This window comes from Thalassophryne amazonica, chromosome 8 (assembly GCF_902500255.1).
Source record: "Thalassophryne amazonica chromosome 8, fThaAma1.1, whole genome shotgun sequence".
Lineage (NCBI taxonomy): Eukaryota > Metazoa > Chordata > Actinopteri > Batrachoidiformes > Batrachoididae > Thalassophryne > Thalassophryne amazonica.
In genome coordinates, this window is record NC_047110.1 from 31,769,759 (window position 1) to 31,791,375 (window position 21,617).

The following is a 21,617-nucleotide window of genomic DNA, read 5'->3' on the forward strand; positions in this document are numbered from 1 at the left end:
CCTTAACTATCTTCTTGTCCATACAGGTTTTAAAAACTGACAACTCCAAACAGCTTAGCTACACATACGGTAATCACACTGTTTGTATTTCTTAATGACTGATGTAACTAAAGTCTAAGGCATATTCAGTGAATTGGACATGTTAATATTATCACAGAGTTGTAAAAAAGTAAAAACACAGATGGAGAGTTGATATTTGGCACAATTATAATGTCAATGTTTTAGAAGGAAATCCCACGATTATATACACATTTTAAACAAATTAAAATTTTCTGTCTTTTGAAATTTTACCAAAAATGTAACATTTTCAAGGTCATGGCTGACCATGTTGACAGTAATTCAGCTCTTTCATATTTGTACCACATAATATCACAGATGTCAGTATGATGTGGTATGAAAATAGTTTTGGTGCTAAACTTAGTTTTTTAATTATTAATTTTTATGCTACAATAGATTTTTACGGAACATTTGTGTGTCTCCAGACCTTGTCATCATTGTTCACTGAATCTTTAATAAAAGTCAATATTACCCTATCTGCCCCTCCAAAAAGTATTTCTTGTTTTTTATCAGTAATATATATATATATATGATACACGCGTGTTGTATGTAACCTCTCTCATTGGGTATGCTGTCATAGCAGCATTCCATCAGTTCCATGTTGTCAGTCCTTCGTCATGTATGTCTTGTTCCAGTAGCCCATTTCCCATTAGTATGTCTTGGTTCCTCAACAACTGATGTGGACCTTGTTAACCAGGGTGACGTCAGAGCCGGTATGGCTTCATTTATTCGTCTCTCGCATATGATTTTGAGGTAGGCTGGGGGAGTCTGGCCTGGGGACCCTTACTGGATGTGTGTCCTGACCGGGGTTTGAACCCACGACCTGTTGCTCCAAAGGCAGCCAGCTCTGTGTAAGCCTGATCTAATCAGATCTCAAAGGCTAGGTCCTGGTTAGTGCTTGGGTGGGAGACTTCTTCAGAAGTCTAGGGGGTGTGTGTGTGTTTCTCCAAGTATAACTGGAGCTGCGACAGGAACAGTATCTGGTGTAAAACCTGTACCAAATTCCAACGCGGATCTGTGCAACCCTGTAACATTGGATTCCAAAAAGGGCCAGAATCACAAGGAACCAATATTAAACTAAGACCACTGAGAACACAAGAGAGTCAGCAGAAAAGATGTGGAGAAAAAAAAAAAAAAAAAAAAAAAAGACACTAACACAAGAGTGTGACATCAAATCGAAAGTAACCCTGAAAAGACACCACCACAACAATAATACAATCACAGTGGGGAAAAAAAACACCCAGAAAGGCCTACACGTAGGGAGAAAACAATAGTTCACTACAAGGGGGAAAGCAACATAGCATGGCGAGAGGATGAAATGAACAATAACGGCTCAAGGGAACACCACGCTCCAGCATGCACACAGTGCATGAGACTCTGATACCTTTCAATGGAGGCTTTTGTTCACAGTTCCATTGAGTCTCCATTTGTACTCTCCTGTGTCCACCAACACTTCCTATCATTTTGACCACTTCAAGACTTCATTAAAAACAACAGGTGGTCCTGTTACAGCACTTTGGAAAAGTATTTAATTCATACCGGAAAGGTTTTGTTTTGTCCCATTGTGTTGATCTTAAACATCACATGGAAAACATGGATCGCCTCTTTCTCCTTGCCAATCTACAAACACGGGGTAAAATGTCAATGAAAACACACAGAGAAAGAAAAAAGAAAAGGCAGAGAGTAACCATTTTTTGCTACTCCTGAGATAATGCCTCCATGAATACCTCCATGAGGAACTTGGGGCTTTCAGGCATCAGCAGCTTGAAAAGGAGTGCTGAGGTGAGGCTGGGAATGGAGCACAGTATTACAAACACTCTCCAGCTCTGGAAGTCTAGGCTCCCCAGGGAAAAATGTGCAGAGGTACTTGGAATCACTAACCACGCCATGCCTGCAGGAAAAATAAGTTAACCTCTAATTGCTTCTTGTCACTTTTTGACATTAAACTTTCTCCAGGTCCAACAAAGATCCAGGAAAGTAAGACAAGATTTTTGGACAGAGCACATTGGATTGTTTCTTGATTGTCAGGCAAACTGAACAGTTTTTCCAATGATCATCACCTGGAGCACATTACTGGATATAATACATTCTGTCCTGATAAATTTATCATTTGGGTTTTGTTTTGGGTTTTCCCACCTGCAGCCATGATGTTTCCTGCCATCCAAAAGGTGGCTAAGCAGCTGATCATAGCACCTCTCCTCAAGCGAGGCATAAACTCTGAGAAGTAGGAGAAGATCACAGGGAGTGAGCCACCAACCCTACAGGAAGGATGAAAATGTTTATCAATGGCATGTGACTCCTTAGCAAAGCAATTTTAGCCCATTTTAATAAATTTTAAAGCAATGATTTTAGTAGTGTGTGTGGTCTGGGCCTTTAATAAATTTACCTTCCTGGTCTGATGGGGTATTTGTTTTTGTGGAGTGTTGAGGTAGTTGTAATTTTAATTTTCAAATACATCAACCATCAACTGCACTTGAGCTCTGCTAGTACTCAAAGAATGCAAGCGCAAGTATCGGCAGTGCATCTTTGCAGCCAATGCTGATTTTCATAAAGCCTTCAATTCAGTTGATTGTCAGATCTCTGGGAAGTCCTGAAAATTTGTGGGATCCCCAGTAGGTTGCTGGACACCATAGCCAGCCTATACACAGATACTGGGAGTGGTGTGCAGAGGCAGAGACTTTTCTTTCCCCAGGAAAGACAGATGTTTGTCAGGGATATGTTCTGCTTCTGACTCAGTTCAATGCTTGCAAGGACTGGTTGTGGAAACCAGTAACTTATGTATATGCTAAATTAACACAATCTCAGTGCTTAGAGAGATGATCCTGCAAAGATCACAGTTTTGATGCTTGTTACAGCTACAGTATACTATGTGCGGTTATTCAACTCAAGGCTGGGAGCGTGCACTGGTCTAACACATTCCCACATCTACAACACTACAGGAACCACCTTGGATCTTGGAAGACAACCAACCTGGCATACAATCAGTCCATCCCCACATCTCAAAAGTTACCCTCTGTCCGGCAACCTCATGACTTCATCTTTTAGCCAAGCATCAATCAATATCAAACACAGAGGACCCAGAAAGATGAATGCCATGGCAGAGGTAAGGCCATGGCAAGGACAAGTTCAACACACATGTAGATACACTTAGTCTTGATCCAGGACAACCACTAACCCAGACACTCCAATTCCATGAATGTCAATTGTAATTTGGGGCTTTTAATGATGTCCTAGAACTGTTCTTTTGCCAGGGTGGAATGTACAGCATACATCATTAATTACTTTAAAAAAGTAGAATTGGGTGCACAAGCTTGAATTTATCTTTGATCTTCTCTAATTCACACAGGGTCAAAATGATGCATGCAAGTTTAAATATATACACGTGCTTTCACTTAACTCATGATGGTAGTTTCCATTTGCCAGCACTCATTGGACTGACCAATATTTAGAACAACGGGAAAGTCCAAGGAACTCAATGAAGATCTCAGAAGGAGAATTGTGCATTTACACAAGTTGGGAAGGTCTCTTCGAGCCATTTCTAAACAGCTGCTGATTCCAAGATCACAAGTTCAAACAACTGTATGTAAGTTAGTCTAATATGTCATCACTTTGCCAAAGTCTGGAAGAAGACCCAAATGGTCACCCTCAGATAAGAGTAAATTGGTTAAGATGTTCAGCAACAACCCAGGAACCACCAAGGCTCAGGCCTGCCATTAACTAGAAACTGCTGTCCACCAGCATCACTGTCCACAGTGAAGCATGCTTTACAACCCCAATTCCAATAAAATTGGGACGTTGTGTGAAATGTAAATAAAAACATAATACAATCATTTGCAAATCATCTTCAACCTATATTCAACTGAATACACCACAAATACAAGATATTTAATGTTCAAACTGATAAACTTGATTGTTTTTGTGCAAATATTTTCTCAGTTTGAAATGGATGCCTGCAACACGTTTCAAAAAAGTTGGGACAGTGGTATGTTTACCACTGTGTTACATCACCTTTCCTTCTAACAACACTCAGTAAGTGTTGTAACACTTACTACACACAACATTCAGTAGTGTCCTCAGTGGGAACTGAGGACACTAATTGTGAGTGTCATGATTGGGTATAAAAGGAGCATCCCCAAAAGGCTCAGCCGTTCACAAGCAAAGATGGTACGAGGATCACCACTTTGTGAACAACTGCGTGAAAAAATAGTCCAATAGTTTAAGAACAAAGTTTCTCAATGTTCAACTGCAAGGAATTTAGGGATTCCATCATCTACAGTCCATAATATAATCAGAAGATTCAGAGAATCTGGAGAACTTTCTACACGTAAGCGGCAAGCCGAAAACCAACCAGCCCCGTGACCTTCGATCCCTCAGGTGGCACTGCATTAAAAACTGACATCACTGTGTGAAGGATCTTTCCGAGTGGGCTCAGGAACACTTCAGAAAACCATTGTCAGTTAACACAGTTCATTGCTACATCTACAAGTGCAAGTCAAAACACTACCATGCGAAACTGTGATGCAGCAATACCCAACCATACACACATCTTTTGGACATGTCCTAAACTAAAAAACTTTTGGGATGAGATGTACAGGGCTCTAAACCAGATTTTGGAAGTGGTCATACCAAAGGATGTTACAGTTGCGATACTTGGCATTGTTCCGGAAGAGGTGCAGGGAGGGTCTAAATCTTATCTCTTAAACATCCTCCTTACAGCAGCTTTGAAGTGTATTACAATTAAGTGGATGCAACTAGAGCCACCCACCTACAACATTTGGGACCAAAAGGTAATGGAACTTTACCAAATGGAAAAGATAACATACATGTTAAGACTTCAAAAGCCTATTTTTGCTGCCCGGTGGGGTCGTGCGGAAGCCTTATTCATGTAAACCCACATTTTGTACACCTAAATTGCTATTTCTTGTATATTGTGTTGGCAGCGCATTGGTATCACCATTCATTTTCCCTTTGGATGTTGTGATGCTGAAGCCAGGTATACGTACTTTCCTGTAAAAAACTGATTGTGATGTTTATTTTATGGCATGTTCAACGATGTGCTATGACTAAGGTAACATATATTACTGACGTATGATTGTGTGATATGCTGTGTTGTTAAGAAAAAATTAGGGGTGGGCAAACATAAAAAAATCTTAATCGCATTAACTCAATGACTTTCTGTGATTAATCGCATGGTATATGTGAAACCCAAAAATGAATTCAAAAGCTACTTAAAAGCACAGTTTTATTTGAAAATGTAAATAAACATTGCATATATTTGAAAATGTAAATTTCAACTGAAACACACTAATGAAATCAAATATAAAACCACTGGCAGGTCATTTGTTATCCTGTTTCATATCAAAATAATATTCATGTCCATGACTAAATGTACTAAAACAAATACGTCACAGTTGTACACATACCACAATTTGATATGTGTACAACTGTGATGTATTTGTTTTAGTATATTTAGATTTTGTTGTGATTTGGCACTTTATAAGCCGATTAAATTGAACTGAAATTGAACATTTTATTGAGTGTTAAAGTAAATAAATATGAATTTGGTCACTGGATCCTTAAACTTTGCACATAATGAACTCTACATGGTGAATCCTTGATCTCTGGACATAAATAGGAATAAACAAAATCTGTAGTTTTTGTCAAAAGCATTTCCTTTCAGACATTATTGGCATGAATGTATTTCCATATATCTGAGCTGAGCTTACAGCTGCTGTGCTTCACTTCAGGATGTAATTTGAAAAGAAAATACAGCACGTTTCATTTTGGGAGGAAAAAAAAAAGTTTTAGTCGATTGTAGTTTCTTGTCTGTATTACATTTGGAAAGAGGTGTCATTTTATTTAAAGCGGCGATTAATTTTGAAGTTATTCATTCCGACCGGACTCTGTCTCAGCCACGCAGCGTTTCGAGCTGTGTGAACGGAACGGAGGACGATTCTCGTTTCTTGACAGCAACAAGACAAGAGTCCCAGTTAGTGACTTTAATCCACACAAAAGTGACTGATGATATTTTAATGGCTTTGCAAGGGGTTAAGAAGCGGCTTGCCGTTTCTGAAGAGCAGTGAATCAAAGAACCAACGAGCTACTGGATCAAAGCATTGCTTCAATGGTTCATGGTTTCAAAGTGGAGCCGCGCTGCAGAAACGGTTTATTACAGACCAAACCCTGAATATCCGACTTTATTTGTACGTCCGTATGACTCTGAAACTCGGAAAAATCCGTATAATTTACGGACTATAGGTTGACATGAAAACCACCGAAAAGCTGTGTTCACAGCGGGGACACGTTCAGCTATTCTCTTTTTTAACCGATGACGAACGATGCGTAAAAAAATTTGACCGATGCAGCTGCATCGGTCCAAACCGGTCTGGATCCGGGCCTGATCCTGTAGAACTTTGTACCGAAAATGTCCATTCAAAAGTTCGGCGTGTTTCTGCATTTTGTTTTGTTGTTTGCATAGCCTGTACTTTTCTCGATCCTCGTGTCATTTTCTGTGCGAACTCAGCTATCAACAGGAAGCAGCAGCTCTTGCCTATCATGATATGAATCCTCTGTAAAACTTTCATAACTACAGTAGTGTTCACAATAATAGCAGTGCTATGTGAATAAAAAGATTAATCCAGAAAAAAAAAAAAAACTCTACCATGCAAAACGAAAGCCATACATCAGCAACATCCAGAAACACCGCCACCTTCTCTGGGCACAAGCTCATTTGAAATGGACAGACGCAAAGTGGAAAAGTGTGCTGTGGTCTGATGAGTCCACATTTCAAATTGTTTTTGGAAATCATGGACGTCATGTCTTACAGACAAAAGAGGAAAAAGACCATCCAGATTGTTGCCAGCGCAAAGTTCAAAAGCCAACATCTGTGATGTATGGGGGTGTGTTAGTGCCCCTGGCATGGGCAACTTACACATCTGTGATGGCACCATCAAAGCTGAAAGGTACAGGTTTTGGAGCAACACATGCTGCCATCCAAGCAATGGCTTTTTCAGGGAGGTCCCTGCTTATTTCAGCAAGACAATGCCAAGCCACATTCTACACGTGTTACAACAGTGTGGCTTTGTAGTAAAAGAGTGCGGGTACTAGACTGGCCTGCCTGCAGTCCAGACCTGTTGCCCATTGAAAATGTGTGGCACATTATGAAGTTCAAAATACAACAACAGAGACCCCGGACTGTTGAACAACTGAAGGCATACATCAAGCAAGAATGGGAAATAATTCCACCTACAAAGCTTCAACAATTAGTGTCCTCAGTTCCCAAATGCTTACTGAGTGTTGTTAGAAGGAAAGGTGATGTAACACAGTGGCAAACATACCACTGTCCCAACTTTTTTGAAACGTGTTGCAGGCATACATTTCAAAATGAGCAAATATTTGCACAAAAACAAAATTTATCAGTTTGCACATTAAATATCTTGTCTTTGTGGTGTATTCAATTGAATACAGGTTGAAGAGGATTTGCAAATCATTGTATTCTGTTTTTATTTACATTTTACACAACGTCCCAACTTCATTGGAATTAGGGTTGTATATCACCATGAACTGGGAGGTCCTGACCAAGAAAGAAGCCTATGCTCCAAAAGTGACTTCAAGCTAGACTAAAATTTGCAGCTGCCAAATGCATTCTGTGGAAAAGGTTTATGGTCAAACCCTGGTTCTTTAATGCCACCTCAAATAAACAGCTAGACAGTTGAAACTTGGCCATGATTGGATGTTTCAATAGGACAATGATCCCAAACACACATCAAAGCTGGTTGTGGGTTGGATAAAGCAAACTGACAATCTTCTGGAATGGCCTTCTCAAAGCCCTGACCTCAAACCTATTGAAAATTTGTGTACTACTCTTACAAACTGGCCCAGAATTTCCATGACATTCATACCTACCTATGATGAATGTATGTGAACTTCTGACCACAACTGTAAATCAACTTAATTTAATTAATTGACCAAAGAATGTTAAAACATGTAGGAAATCTGCTCACCCAACACCACTGATAATCCGCATTAGGAGGAAAAGCCAGAACCATGGAGCCATGCTGGCCAGACCTCCAAACAGCCCATTGATTGTTAGGGATATGGCCAAGACACTACAGCGCCCCCTCTGGTCAGCCAGATAGCCCCACACATATCCACCAACCATCATACCTAAAAAAGGAAATGCATAATGAAGGAAAATGATTATTAACAAGCTTTGTTGTTTTATGAATGTTTGATAAGAAGTGACCACAAGTTCTCCTCATTTTATATATAAACACACACCATTTAATTCACTGCAACTTTTCTTGGTTTGTTCTTTATAATGGCACATTCCAAAACTATATATGGCGGTGCCATATATATATGCCACTTCCAGCAATGCTGTGTGCAACATCACCAGTGTACTATAAGCTAGTGAAAATAAGTGTCCTAAGATCAGGACTAGTAACATACCAGAAATAGCTAATCTCAGTGACTAGTTAGAAAATAAAATAATTATTCAAACACAGTGGTGGGCACAGATAACAGATAAGATAACTAAAAAGTTATCTTTGATAAAGATAAAACGATAAACCACCCAAAAATGTAACGAAAGTTACAGAAAACCGATAAATTCCAGTATTGTATCTAGTACATTTGCAACTACTAACAAACTGAATTTGAGTTTTAACACCACGATCGCTTCTGGTAGCATCAAAAGCGACAACAAACCCACACAAAGAGCCCGCACTTCTGTCTTTGAACATCTTGCCCACTGCTGGAAGCTCTTGTTTACTACATGGCTTCCAGCACAGAAGCAAGCTGAGAGCAGCAGCAAAGCTCAGCTCACTACCAAATCACAATGCTCCGGTCAGGCGGAGGTCTTGGAAAATAAAGCAGTGCTGAGTTATGGTTTGGTGTATAAATAAAATGAATACTGATAGAATAACTATTAATGTCAATTCTGTAATTTGTACAAAGTTAAAATATAACATACCTTTTAATGTTGAATAATGCACTAATTCTGAAGTTTTGTAAAAAACAGACAGATCACAAAGGATTCTGGGTAAAATGTGCCTCTTCTGCTAAACACTGCTTGGTTGAGTCATTCATTATGTAAACCAACACGTTGATGTGACGTGGGTCGGTCTTTACAGATAAATGTGCTTTTGTAAAACATTCCATTTTTTATTTGTAAAAACAGCCATTTTTACGGAGCCCTGGAAGTGTCATCGCAAAATGTTTTGCATGTGGGGAGAATGTGCGCTCATTTTATTATATTGTGCGCATGTTTTATTATATTGTAAAACGTGCACTCAATATTGTCTTGACACATAAATATTGGCTATTCGCCCTATTGACGTTTCAAATCCCGCAAAACCTCAGAGAGGTCGCTGCGCTGCAAGATCTCAGTAACACTGAGAACTGCATTGAGATGCTCTGATCACGCTGCACTTTAACCACTGCACACAGGCAACACCATTAACATCGCAACATAAAACTATTTTTATATTGTGCCTAAAACTCTTGTGAATACGTATATTCTCTTGGTTTATAGACGCTGTTACCGAGTTTATTTTATGTAAACATGCGAGAATCACAGGCTGTCTCTCCGTTATTTTCAATGGGAGCTGCTGTGAGCTACGCTCGCTTCCTGATCATGTCATTCTAGGGGAAAGTGAAGTTTGCTCTTTAACGTCTTGATTACCGTTCTTTACAACACTGTTTGTCCTCTTTGTTCGAAACTAATATATATATAACATGTCTGAAATTCGGTTTGCGTTTATTTAATTCCACGCAGATTAAATGTAACAGACACGGATTATTTGTTATAATTGTTTTAGCAAGTTTTCAGGGTATCATGCAGCAGTCTCTTATTAACGTGAAGTATAAAAAAAAAATCAAATTTTGTAGTACAATATTCATTTACAACTGTCATCGCATTGATTCTCTATATGTTATTTGACTGCAGCAACTCTCTGGCATGCAAGGGATTATGGGATACATCAATAGGGCGAATGAACACTACTGGTCAGTAGATGGCAGTAGAGACCTTGAAAACTTGCCAATACAAAATTCCAGATATGTGTCTGCTACATTTAAGATGCGTGGAATTGAATAAACGCAGACACAATAACAACGTCTATAAACCCAGAGAATATATTCATGAGAGTTTTAGGCACTAGAGTTTAATGCTGTTGTCCATAGAGCTTTATCAGAGTGTTTCAAATGCATTTCTCATGTCGTGAACGTACTGAGATTACCCTATCCTACCCATATATCCACACTAAAACCTTGAAAATTAGCGCATTACTTTAAAACTAAAACATGTATCTTATATTTTCACTTTATAAAGCTTCAGACATGACATTAACTTAAATAACTTGTCCGAAATTAGTTTGGTTAAAAGTTGAACCATAAGTTAAAAATGTATGCCTCTGGATGACTTGGGTGATATTGCCTGCATATCAGTATGGGGTTAAGAGAAATGAGTTTTTATTTTTTTTTGGGTTGGGGGGGGGGGGGGACCAGTTCTCCTTTGCCTGCAGAGGATAGAGCGGTTTCTTCTAAAAGCAGCTCTTCTCTGTTTTACAGAGGGTAGAACTACACATCAGCTACGAAACATTTAACAGGTAGGTGCTCAACTTTATTTACCACATTATCTGTCTAAAAATGATCAGACAAAAATTTATTGCAAGATAATTCGTCCAATTACGGTTTTTAAAGTCATCTAAAAAGATAATGTGATAATGAAAACATCATCTTCGATAATTATTGGTTATCGGATTATCGGAACTGTGCCCACCACTGCTCAAACAACAGTTGCAAATGTTTGCAGTTTCATCATACACTGAACAAAACTAACTTTGTGTCTATCTTTTAAGTCAATTTCATGAGTTTGAGGAAAGTAAAAACATCAGAGTAGATACATTCAATTAAGTTCAACTTATACAGCATCAAACATAAGTCACCTCCAAGTTCTTGCACACCTCATGATGAGCAAACACATTAGCGACCCTGGTAAGGAAAAAAAAACCTTATCTTTTGTCTATGTGTGTTATTTTTCAAAAACACATTTTGAGCAGACCAGACTCAGAGGTCTGAGTCTGGTCAGAGGTCTGACCAGACTCAGAGGTCTGGTCAGAGGTGTGGTGATAAAATGCTCTGGCCATTTTATCACCACATTACATAAGACAGATCACAAGACTGATAAAACAAGCAAAATATAACAGAAAGATCACAACTGAGACAACCAGTGCTCACTCACTGCAATGTTGAGACAACTGAATAGCCAAGAAGATCCCACAGAAAATCCCAGTGAGTAGAGTTTGAGATTAGTTGAGTATTGACATCATCTATTTGACTAATAGCAAAAGGAATGGCTTTGTGACCATATGGTCATAGGTTAAACTACCCAAATTCTCAGGTGAAATAACAACAGTGGTTTCATCCTTATTAACACCACTGACTGTGTGAATGTAAGTTGTCATCAGAAAGTTCTTTGACCATCTTCCTTGGAAAAGTCATTTACCATTTGCCCAAACACCAGTGTACTTGAAAAGTCATGTTCTTAATTGAAAGCAAATTCACCTTAAAACCATAAAGCAATAAACAGTCCAGCAGTTAAGGGATAGAATCGTGCACTTTTTTCCAAAAGCGCCAAACTTTGTCCAGGGACTCTCTAGGTTATATTAAGTCATGTCAAAGCGGGAGACATTTGATTTTTGCTCTGTATCCTGCTTTTTTTTTTAAAGGATGTTTGCATGGTTATAATACATTGTATATTTTGCTATTCATATGACAATACGATCACATGGTTATTATGCAGGGGGCCAGTGATCAAGATTGGACATTGTTAAGCTGTAGAGAATGGCTACTGCAACTAGTGCAAAGCTATACTGAGCTTATGTTATCATGTATCATCCGTCGTGCGGCGTCATACGTCGTCGTACATCCTTATACATTAGCAGAGTGGTATGTTTCAAAATGGAAAGAGGTACAGGACTCATTTCAGGCCTGTAGGGATCTTTAAAAGGCCTCTACCTCTGAGACATGAAATTAGGTCACTGTGATCTTCCTAGCATGAAAGCTGTAGAGAGTAGTTCATTAAAAATATTCATGAAACATTTGTGCATCTAGGAAGTTTTCCCAACCAGGTATTTATAATGTTTTCAGTTAAAAAATATGGTGATAATCGTCTTAATACCAATAACATAAAATAATAATGACAACAACAACAATAATAATAATAATATAATAATGGTTATGGCCATAAAAACAAAACTGATTTCTTGTAATTAATAAAAAAGGCATTTCTTTCCTTCAAACACTTATTTACACTCTAAAATAAGTGTTTATGTTAGAGTGCATGAGTAGCATCTTTCCTTTGCCCTATGCTTGCAAACAGCTATATTGCATAGGTATATTGATATTCATAATGAGTTAGACAATATTTAGTCACTTTCCCTAGCAGTGTTGCCACAGTTACTTTGAAAAAGTAATCCAATTATTGATTACTCCTTGAAAAAGTAACAGTTACTTTACTGATTACTCAATTGGAAAAGTAACTAAGTTAGATTACTAGTTACTTTTTTAGTTACTTTCCCCAGCTGCCGACAACAACCCTCTGCCACCTCAACATGACAATGATACCTGTTTTGCCAAAACTCACTTTATAGTCACCCTTTCTTGGCTTCAATGAAAATAAATACTTGTTTTATAAAAAGCAAAATAAAGACCTTTTTCTTGACCTCACTTTTAAATTCATTCTAACATTTTTCTAACATTTAAATTCTCTCTAAACATTTTACTTGTTGAAATTATTATTTTAAGTAGTTGTAGTAAAAAAAGGCTTCAAAACTGGACCTTTAATCTAGGGGTGTTGTGGGGGGCACATCCTTGGCCCCACACCCCCATTCCATCTGGATTCACACCTGCTTTGGCGTTTGAGCACAAGCAATGGATAACATTTATTTATGCAGAAAACATGACCAGATTTACAAGTAAGGTTTTATTGCGTTTTCACATCATATGGTCCTCAGAAAGAGTTTATGTGCATTTGAGTGGAAAATAGTGTTAGTTGTTGACGCGTCGCGGAGGATCAGCTGTTTTTAGCAGCAGATATGGAGCGGCTCGGAGAAAAAAAAAAAGCATACAAATGTCTTTGTAAAGCTCAGTGCAGGTGTGCTGTTGTCACCGCGCTTTAAGTAGTGAGGACAAGTCGTAGCTGTTGCAGAAAACTGTGGATGAAAATCTCACAGCTCGCTTAAAGTGTGTAGTTCAGTCGAACCCCGACCTCCTGCCCACAGACCAAGTTTAATGCTGCTATCGACCCACAATGCAAAAATAATAGTAACGCACAGTGACATGGAGAAGTAACTTTAATCCGATTACTGATTTGGAAAGATTAACGCGTTAGATTACTCATTACTAAAAAAAAGTGGTCAGATTAGAGTAACACGTTACCGGCATCACTGTTCCCTAGATTAACGCTTTTTCTAAGAGTGTAAGCACACTGAAGTACATTCGAAGCAGCCCTACTTAGCCTTAATACATTTTCATAACCCTCAAGTTTATATTATGAACTTAAAGACATTTGGATAAGAGTTTGTCATGAATTATATGCTGTAGAAGGCTGAAAATGGTTATTCTCTTAAACCCAAGTTTTTAGAGTGTAGACATTTATGGATTCAATGTCTCCCGATCTTATATACTTCAGGACACTATAAAGTACCTCTGATAAAGTTTTGGCGCTTTTGTATAAAAGTGCACGATTCCCCTAAAATTTGTCCCTTAGCCGCCGGACTAAAATGGATCATGTCAAGTCTGGCAGCATGCGCTGGTGCTGCCACATCTACGACACCATAGAACCACCCTGGTTCCTGGATTACAACGGTCCATCCCCAACTCCCAGCCACTTCAATGTCTTGACACGCTGTACACTTTCACCATATACAGACATGTCTGATGGCTGAGTGCAGGAAGTCATTGAAAGTCTGGGAGCTGGGGGGCGCTAGTGAGAAAGGTATGGCGTAAGATGCCTTTTTCAAAGCTCCTGCAGAATTTACCATATTTTCGCATCAAAACAGCTATTTTGGCATTAAGACCAGCTCACAGAGGACACTATAGGTAAGTGCTCAAAATCGGGTTTGAATGGCAGAAAAGCTCCAAAAATATAAATATGGCAACAGTGCTAGAGCTCCGTGGCCTACAAGAAGCACGAGGTAGCACACGCCCGACAACCAAGCTCAGCCTTTACCTACCCGGAGTGAAAGTCCAGCTACGGCCTCTGAAGAAATTAAAGTGGAAATTGTATCCTCCTAGAGGGGAGAAATCTCTACAGTCAGGGAAGACTGTAAGAGAGAGGAACTCATAAGAGAGGAACTCAAAAGTGCACTGGCAGAAGAGTTTGACACCCTGAAATCTAAACTGGCTGCAATTAAATCCAACACTGAACACACTATGGCAGATATCCAGGAAGTGAAAGGTGGATTATCAATATAGTCTGATGAAGTCCTTAAGTTACAAAACACAGTAACCAGACTTCAAAGCCAAGTGACAACTTTACAAGACCAATGTGAGGACATGGAGGGGAGAATGAGATGCAGTAATAGCCGCATTACTGGCAGTGAAGAGCAGTCGGACTCAAGGAACCCCACAGCAGTCACCAAAGTTCTGAACGAAGTCCGGCAGATTGACTGGGACATAAAAACAGACCATTCACACCGCACAGTCACACCCAGGAAATCAGGAAACCGTGAGAAGGGTGACCATCACAGAACTACATTCAGACAGAGATGTCATGGAGATCCTGAGAAGAACCCCCCCCACACACCTATAACGGGAACCGCATCGCCATATTCCCCAACTACACCAGCAGAGTTGCTAAAGCCAGAGTCACATTCATGGATGTGCGAGAGGGTGTTATGAGGATGACAAGGAGTCCGATATGGACTTCTCTAACCAGCCAGACTTCGGATGTGATACCAGGGCAAGGACAAACCCCAAAAAGGCAATGGAGTTCATTCAAAAGACAGTCATTCTAGCGACAGAGCCTGAAGGCTGAGTATGTTCACACCTGTATGGACAACAACAGTAAGAATCAAGAAAAGTAACCTGTGTTTCTACATATTTTTGATTTTTTTTTTTTGCTCACCTGGTAGAATCTCTCCTGGTGTGTTAAACGAGGCAAGCTTAGCCCCAAACACCTTACTTGTACACTTTCATTTTTACCAGAAGCCATCAAATATGGCCATCGGATATTGCAAAGGCTTTGCGTCAGTCCGCCTGTGCTCAGCATAAGTCCAGTCCTATTACTGCCAGAATTTTCACATTCACAGGGTACGTTCTTGGGACACAGACCTTGGACAAGTTCAAAGATGGCTAAACTTTTTTAGCCATCTAAAACCTCATTTCAGAGGTTAAAAAGTCACATTGTGTTTCATATTTTCATGCTATGAATCATGTAAATCTCTTTTTGTTTACTTTTTTTTTAGGAGCGGGGGTGCCAGCCAATCAGAGTAGAGTGGCACTGTGACATCACTAGCTGGTCTCTCTCTGGTGCTCCAAAACCGCTTCATTTATGTGTAAATATAACATGTTCCTCATATATTATGTAAAAGCTAGCAAGAAATAAACACTTCTAAAACAGAAAACACTGTTTTTGGAACCCGGTAATTTTGGAACCTTGGGTGGCATGGTGGATTAGTGGTTAGCACTGGTGCCTCACAGCAAGAAGGTAACGGGATCGCTTCCCGCCCTTCCTGTGTGGAGTTTGCATGTTCTCCCCATGTCTGTGTGGGTTTCCTCTGGGCACTCTGGTTTCCACCCACAATCAAAAACATGCTTATTTAGGGTCTGCTCCTTTCTCTGCCCTTGACCAAGGCAGCATCTCTACATCTGAAGTTGGTCCCCGGGTGCTGGACTGTGTCTGCCCACTGCTCCTAGTAGTTGGATTGTGTCTACGGTAACTGTAATTAGGATGGGTTACATACAGAGGACAAATTTCATTATATGTATGTATATATGTACAATGACAATAAAGGCTCTTTGTCTTCTTCTTCTACTGACACATCTGGAGTAATTTACAAAACATTTCCTGGACGTGAGCCTGGTGACATCACTGGCTGGTCTAGCTAGCTGCTAACTCCGCTTCATTTGTGTCTAAATATAACATATTTCTCATATATTATGTAAAAGCTACTGACAAACACTTCTAAAACTGAAAATGCTGTTTCTGTAACCTGATAACATCTCTGGAGTGATTTACAAGACACCTCACGGACATCAGTGTGTATGCTAACTTCTGCTAACTCAAAGCTAACTTGAGCTCTTGTCAAAAGCTCATGTATGCACAGACACACGCCCTCCTGTAGATGCCATTAAAATGTAAATAAAATATTGTTTGATTGACTGAGTTTATTCTGGAACATCAATATAAACACAATAAAGCATCAACACTTATTTCCATTGCGGTATTTGTGAAATTATCACGTGACAAAATAGAGGGGCTTGATTGAACAATCAAGATCCAACTGTACATAAGACCGTAGGATCTTGCACACAACAACAACATAAAATATCATGATATGCTGATGATGTGTTATTATATCTGACAAAACCAACATCAACAATATCACACTTAAAGAATTAATTTCTCAGTAAGGGTATTATTCAGGATTTTACTCTCAAAATTTAGTTTTATTATCAAAACATTTATTTTAAAACTATTGTCAATCCACATCTAGCTGCTTTCATTAAAAAACGTGAACAATTTTGTACCAAAAGATTTTAAGGTCTCTTTCATATCACTGACCGCTAATTTTAATTCTCACTGGCAGAAGATGCCAAGAAAGCCTATACAAGTAAATGTTTTGCAATGTCAAATTCAATGTAGTAAAAAGCAGGCTATAGCATGCACAAACACACAAAATTCTAAAACTTCTTGAAAAGGATTTAACAAGTAAAAAAAAAAAACAAAAAAACAATTTAATTACACCAGGCTATTGGCTATCGTGAAACAATAGCAAAGATATATATGCCCATATGGCTTTAGCTTGGTAGCTAAAAATTGATTTCAATAAAGCTACTACTTTTGGCTTTTTAATAAGTAATAATTACTAATAATCCACAAGCATTTAATCCAAATACAACAATGTGAAAAATTACTCTGATTCATAAAAAAATACACCTCATTGTTTTGCATGTGTTCCAAAAAAACATTGCAAAATTAGCATAAAGTCACACCAAATGTCTAATAAACACAACACCATGTGGCTGTAATGAGCACTGTGACCTCAACCCCAATCTCCCCTACTATAACACTGATCCAAATGTAACTGTCAGACTTGGTCTTCTTAAATGTTCAAAGTAGTCTAATGATTCTGCAAGTTCAAAAACTGTAAGTTTTGAATAATTTATTACACGTGATAAGTAGATTATACATACTTATCTACTATATAAAGCCACACTGTATGAGACAATAATATTTCTCATTTTTTCCCCTCATAAAATCTTTTAATAAGGTACAGTTTAAGTTGTGGCTTTTTGGGTTTTGATGTAATGCAACTAATCATGGTTGACAAGTATGTGTTTTATACTGAAGTTGAGTTTACTTTTAAATAGGTTATGACTATTTCACTTATTTCTGAAACTTGCATACTGTAGCTTTAATTGGCCTGTCACACCTTGACAATTTAGCTTGCATATACGTTGAATGCGCTGGAGTACGTCTAATAAGTTATGGGTAACTTTTGCATAAGTTAAGGGCACTTTAAGCATGCTAGTATATGGTGAAGTACAGCGAGTTTGTCGAAAGATTTTGGCCATGCACAATATTTGACGTATGCCAGCTTAGGGCTCATAGGTCCGGCATACGCAGGCCATAAGTTGTAGGTACGTTATGCGACTGTTGACACACGTTTCTTGTAAATTACACATAAGTCAAAAAACGTTCATTGATTGGCTCAACAACTGAAAGCCGCAGTCCTCATGCGAATAGTTCAGACTGTTTCAAATATTTAAACCATTCACACACTGAGTGAATATAAGGTCTTAATCTTACCTGTTTGTTTCAGTCGGATTCATCATCACAGCCTGATGAAAACTGATCCACATAAAGCATCCTGATTTTGGAAAACAATGCCTGAAAATAGTTCCTTGTCATGGCTGTAGAAATGTAGCATTTTAAAGAAGTCCCTCTGTGTTTGTCTGATCTCGGTGCGTTTCTCAGCTTGAACCAGAGGACTCCGGCACTTTGTGCCACAACAAAATTAACTTATTTTAAAAGTTGAGTCACAGCGCCTCATTCATTCATGTCACTCTTTACCACAGACATCAGTCGACTCTTCAGCATTCTGTGCGCAATGAAAATAAATCCCATGATCCACCAAGACAAAAAATGAAATGAAATTTTTTTAAAAAGTTAAATAACTCTGTTTGGCCTCTGTGTGGAGCGGCGAGGCCGTGCGACACCGTATGCGTGCTTGATGACGTGCATGTCAACATCTACACGCTCCGCCTGCCAAACAAAAGGGTTCTGCTGGCGAAGGAAACGCAAACCAAGCCAGACTTAACCGTTCGGACCTGTACCATACCAACCCAGTGGAAACATACGCTGGCTAAATCGTCAAGGTGTGACAGACCTCTCATCCTCCTGCAGGCCCTTGGGTGGGGCTGTTGAGTTCTGAAAGCCAGTGGAAGTTAATCAAGCTGTGGAATCACACGCTTCTCATACAGTGTCTCGGGCTGTATATCGTTTCTCAAAACTCAATACGATATGCATCACTGGACATCAGATACTCAATACGTCTCACAATATCAATTTTATGCACTTAGTACTCCTTTTATGAATGTTATTTAAATGCCTACATAAATGGTAGTGTGTGGTGTTGGTGTGGAACCCAGCCTTTTAATACTTTAGCTATACTGCTTATTGGGAGTTGCATTAGTATTTTCTTTCACAGTTCTCACAAGCATTATAACAGAGTAATGGCCCGTTACGCTGCTCCCTGAACAAAATCACACTGCAATTGGGCCATTATGTTGTTTGAGGGTGTATAGCGGGAAAATGATCATTTCTCTATGTTGATTAAGGATCCACTGCTTTTGATTCAGAAGCAGTGGGTGCGTAATTTATTCATCAATCTCCGTCAAAGCCATTTAAAGGTGTCAATTGTGACTCACCTTTCTGCTGATTAAAGTTGCTGCCGGAAGTCTTGTCTATTGGTGCGGGCAAGAAACAAGAATCGTCCCTCTCGAACAAATAAGACGCATGCTTTTTTATTATTATAACTCATCGTTTCAATGCTCCACTGATGATGATAAATTCTTCTTAAATGAGCTCAACTCTCATTTAATCAACATGGAGTTGATCAAGCAAATTCATAACCGGTGTTGTGGAACAGACAGCTTGGGACAAGTTGTGCCAGGTTCACTCATTCAGGTTGTTTGGTGGTCTATGGTGCCAATAGATTCTGCGTCTTCACAGTTGTATTCTACCTGTCGTGCACCAGACCACACCTCAGCTTTAAACAAACATGCACATGTGAGTACACCCAAGTGCAAATATGTTTAATTTGTACAGGACATACATCCCAGCTGTGAAAGCAACTAAGGAAACTGGGAATGATGCTTGAATAGTGCTGTCCACTACTTTGCCCAGGTGGAAGACAGGACTCTGGGTCTTTGATGTAAAGCAGGACAGTTGAAAACCCTAACACTACAGCTCCTCACTTAGCTTCTCAAGTGCCGCAATCAGGGCTTCCACTGATGCTACAAACATCACAGCATTGTACAGCAGGTCTAGGTCTAAATATTTCCTCGCTGAGAAAGACACTTAAACTGATTCACTCCACAAGCCTATCCATCAACCAGTCCATGCAAGCACTGAACAGAGGAGGACCCAGAACACAGCCCTGACAAACACCAGAATTCACTGGGAGTCAGAGACTCACCCAGTGCACCCACTGCACAAGAGTATAGGCTAGCTATGATGCCTAGGAAGTTATGGGGAATTCTCAGGATACCTAAATAGCAGTCTGGCCAACTGAAATTACACATGTTGTGAAAATCAACATAATAAACCCGTAGGTTTTCCAACACAGGTGATCGCCATTTCCTTCCCAGAGAGGGACAAACCCATTGCTCCAGTGAGTAGGAATGCCACCTGTCTCTAAACAAAGATTTTATCCAATGACAACTAAACAGCATCTGCACTTGTATGGAATAGTTCCGCTCCAATACCACAGATCCCTGGAGAATTCTCTAATGGTTCAAAATATTAAGGAGCCATGAGAAAACTAATTACTATTCTCCATTGTTCTGGGTGTTGATCAGTCTGATGTTTTAGTATTCATAACTAAAAATAGAAACCTGTACAAACATGATAACTGGTGTGTTTGGAGACTGAATTTACCGAGAAAAACGCTGGCGGTCAGCAGCCCCATGTCTGAAGTGCTTAACAGCAGATCACAGCGTGCTGTTGGCAGGATAAAAGACACACAGAGGATCTCCACGGCGTCGCTGGCATTGGCCCATCCACATGTCAGCAACAGCAGCCAGTGGAATAAACCAAAACCTCAAACATGTGAATAAACAAAGGCAGAAGTTAGTGGTCATGTAATTTCACTGACTCATAACCAAGCTGGTTTTACATATATTTACTGCTAAACTAGAATATTATTAAAAATAAAACAAAGACTTTGCTGAAGTTCTTCCTAATCAGTTCTGTAAATGATGATCAAATACACTCCAGTTCATTAGTAGTTGGACACTGACAAATTTTGAAATGTTTGTTTCATTTCAACTCTATTGTGGTGGTGAACAATCTAAATATGTTCGCACTGTAAACACATTTAATTTAAGAAGTTTCATAAAAAAAAAAAAAAAGACCACTTAGGAATTACAGCCATTTGTATACATAGTCCTTCCATTTTCAGAATAAAAGGAAGTATTAAGTCCAATACAGGCCCTAGAGATCAAAGTGATTTAATGTTGCCAAGCCCTGTCTCTGCTCCATTTGTGTACAATTTCACATCCACTGTGAATAGAAATGTCTTAGGGCCAATGTTTTGCACATTTTTGATCTTGCTTAATGTATCTAATGTCCTGGGCTAAGGAAGTGGACTAAATGGTTTAATAAAATAGCCAAGATACTTGTCTGCTGCCACTATGACGCGGATAAGTGGCAGAAAATGAATGAATACATATACTATGATACTTGCTCAGTAAGGCTATCATTCCCCGCAATCACAGGTCTACCTGGGGGACTCAGCACATTTCTGTATCTTAGGAAGCATACAGAATGATGCCATTCTCAGATTTTCATTCCACACAAATCTACGTTCAGGCCCTGAAATTCACCCTTTTTTCCTCTCAGTTGTTCTTTGAGAAGCCCAGTTGGATTGCCCTTCTTTTGTGGAATGATCTCCCTACGGAGATAAAACAGATTCTGTAAAGAGATTCAAGTCCAGACTTATGACACATCTATTATCTCTCTCTCGTATGGCTAGCATACTGGCATAACATGGTACTATGCTTTCTACCCCTTTAACTTATCTTAAGGTGCGTTTACACATAACCAA

The 21,617-nt window shown here is 39.2% G+C and overlaps 1 protein-coding gene across 1 annotated transcript in view; it reads right to left on the bottom strand.

Moving 5' to 3' along the window:
- sv2 (synaptic vesicle glycoprotein 2) overlaps positions 1 to 20,690 on the bottom strand; it is a 45,742-nt gene extending 25,052 nt beyond the window's left edge. Inside the window, exons 1-5 of the mRNA XM_034175965.1 lie at positions 20,450 to 20,690; positions 8,061 to 8,223; positions 2,194 to 2,315; positions 1,785 to 1,948; positions 1,597 to 1,677 (exon numbers count right to left, since the gene is read on the bottom strand). Coding sequence (XP_034031856.1) covers positions 1,597 to 1,677; positions 1,785 to 1,948; positions 2,194 to 2,315; positions 8,061 to 8,223; positions 20,450 to 20,480 — 561 coding nt within the window. The 5' untranslated portion in view covers positions 20,481 to 20,690. The remainder of the gene's footprint in view (positions 1 to 1,596; positions 1,678 to 1,784; positions 1,949 to 2,193; positions 2,316 to 8,060; positions 8,224 to 20,449) is intronic.
- Positions 20,691 to 21,617: the final 927 nt, after the last annotated feature.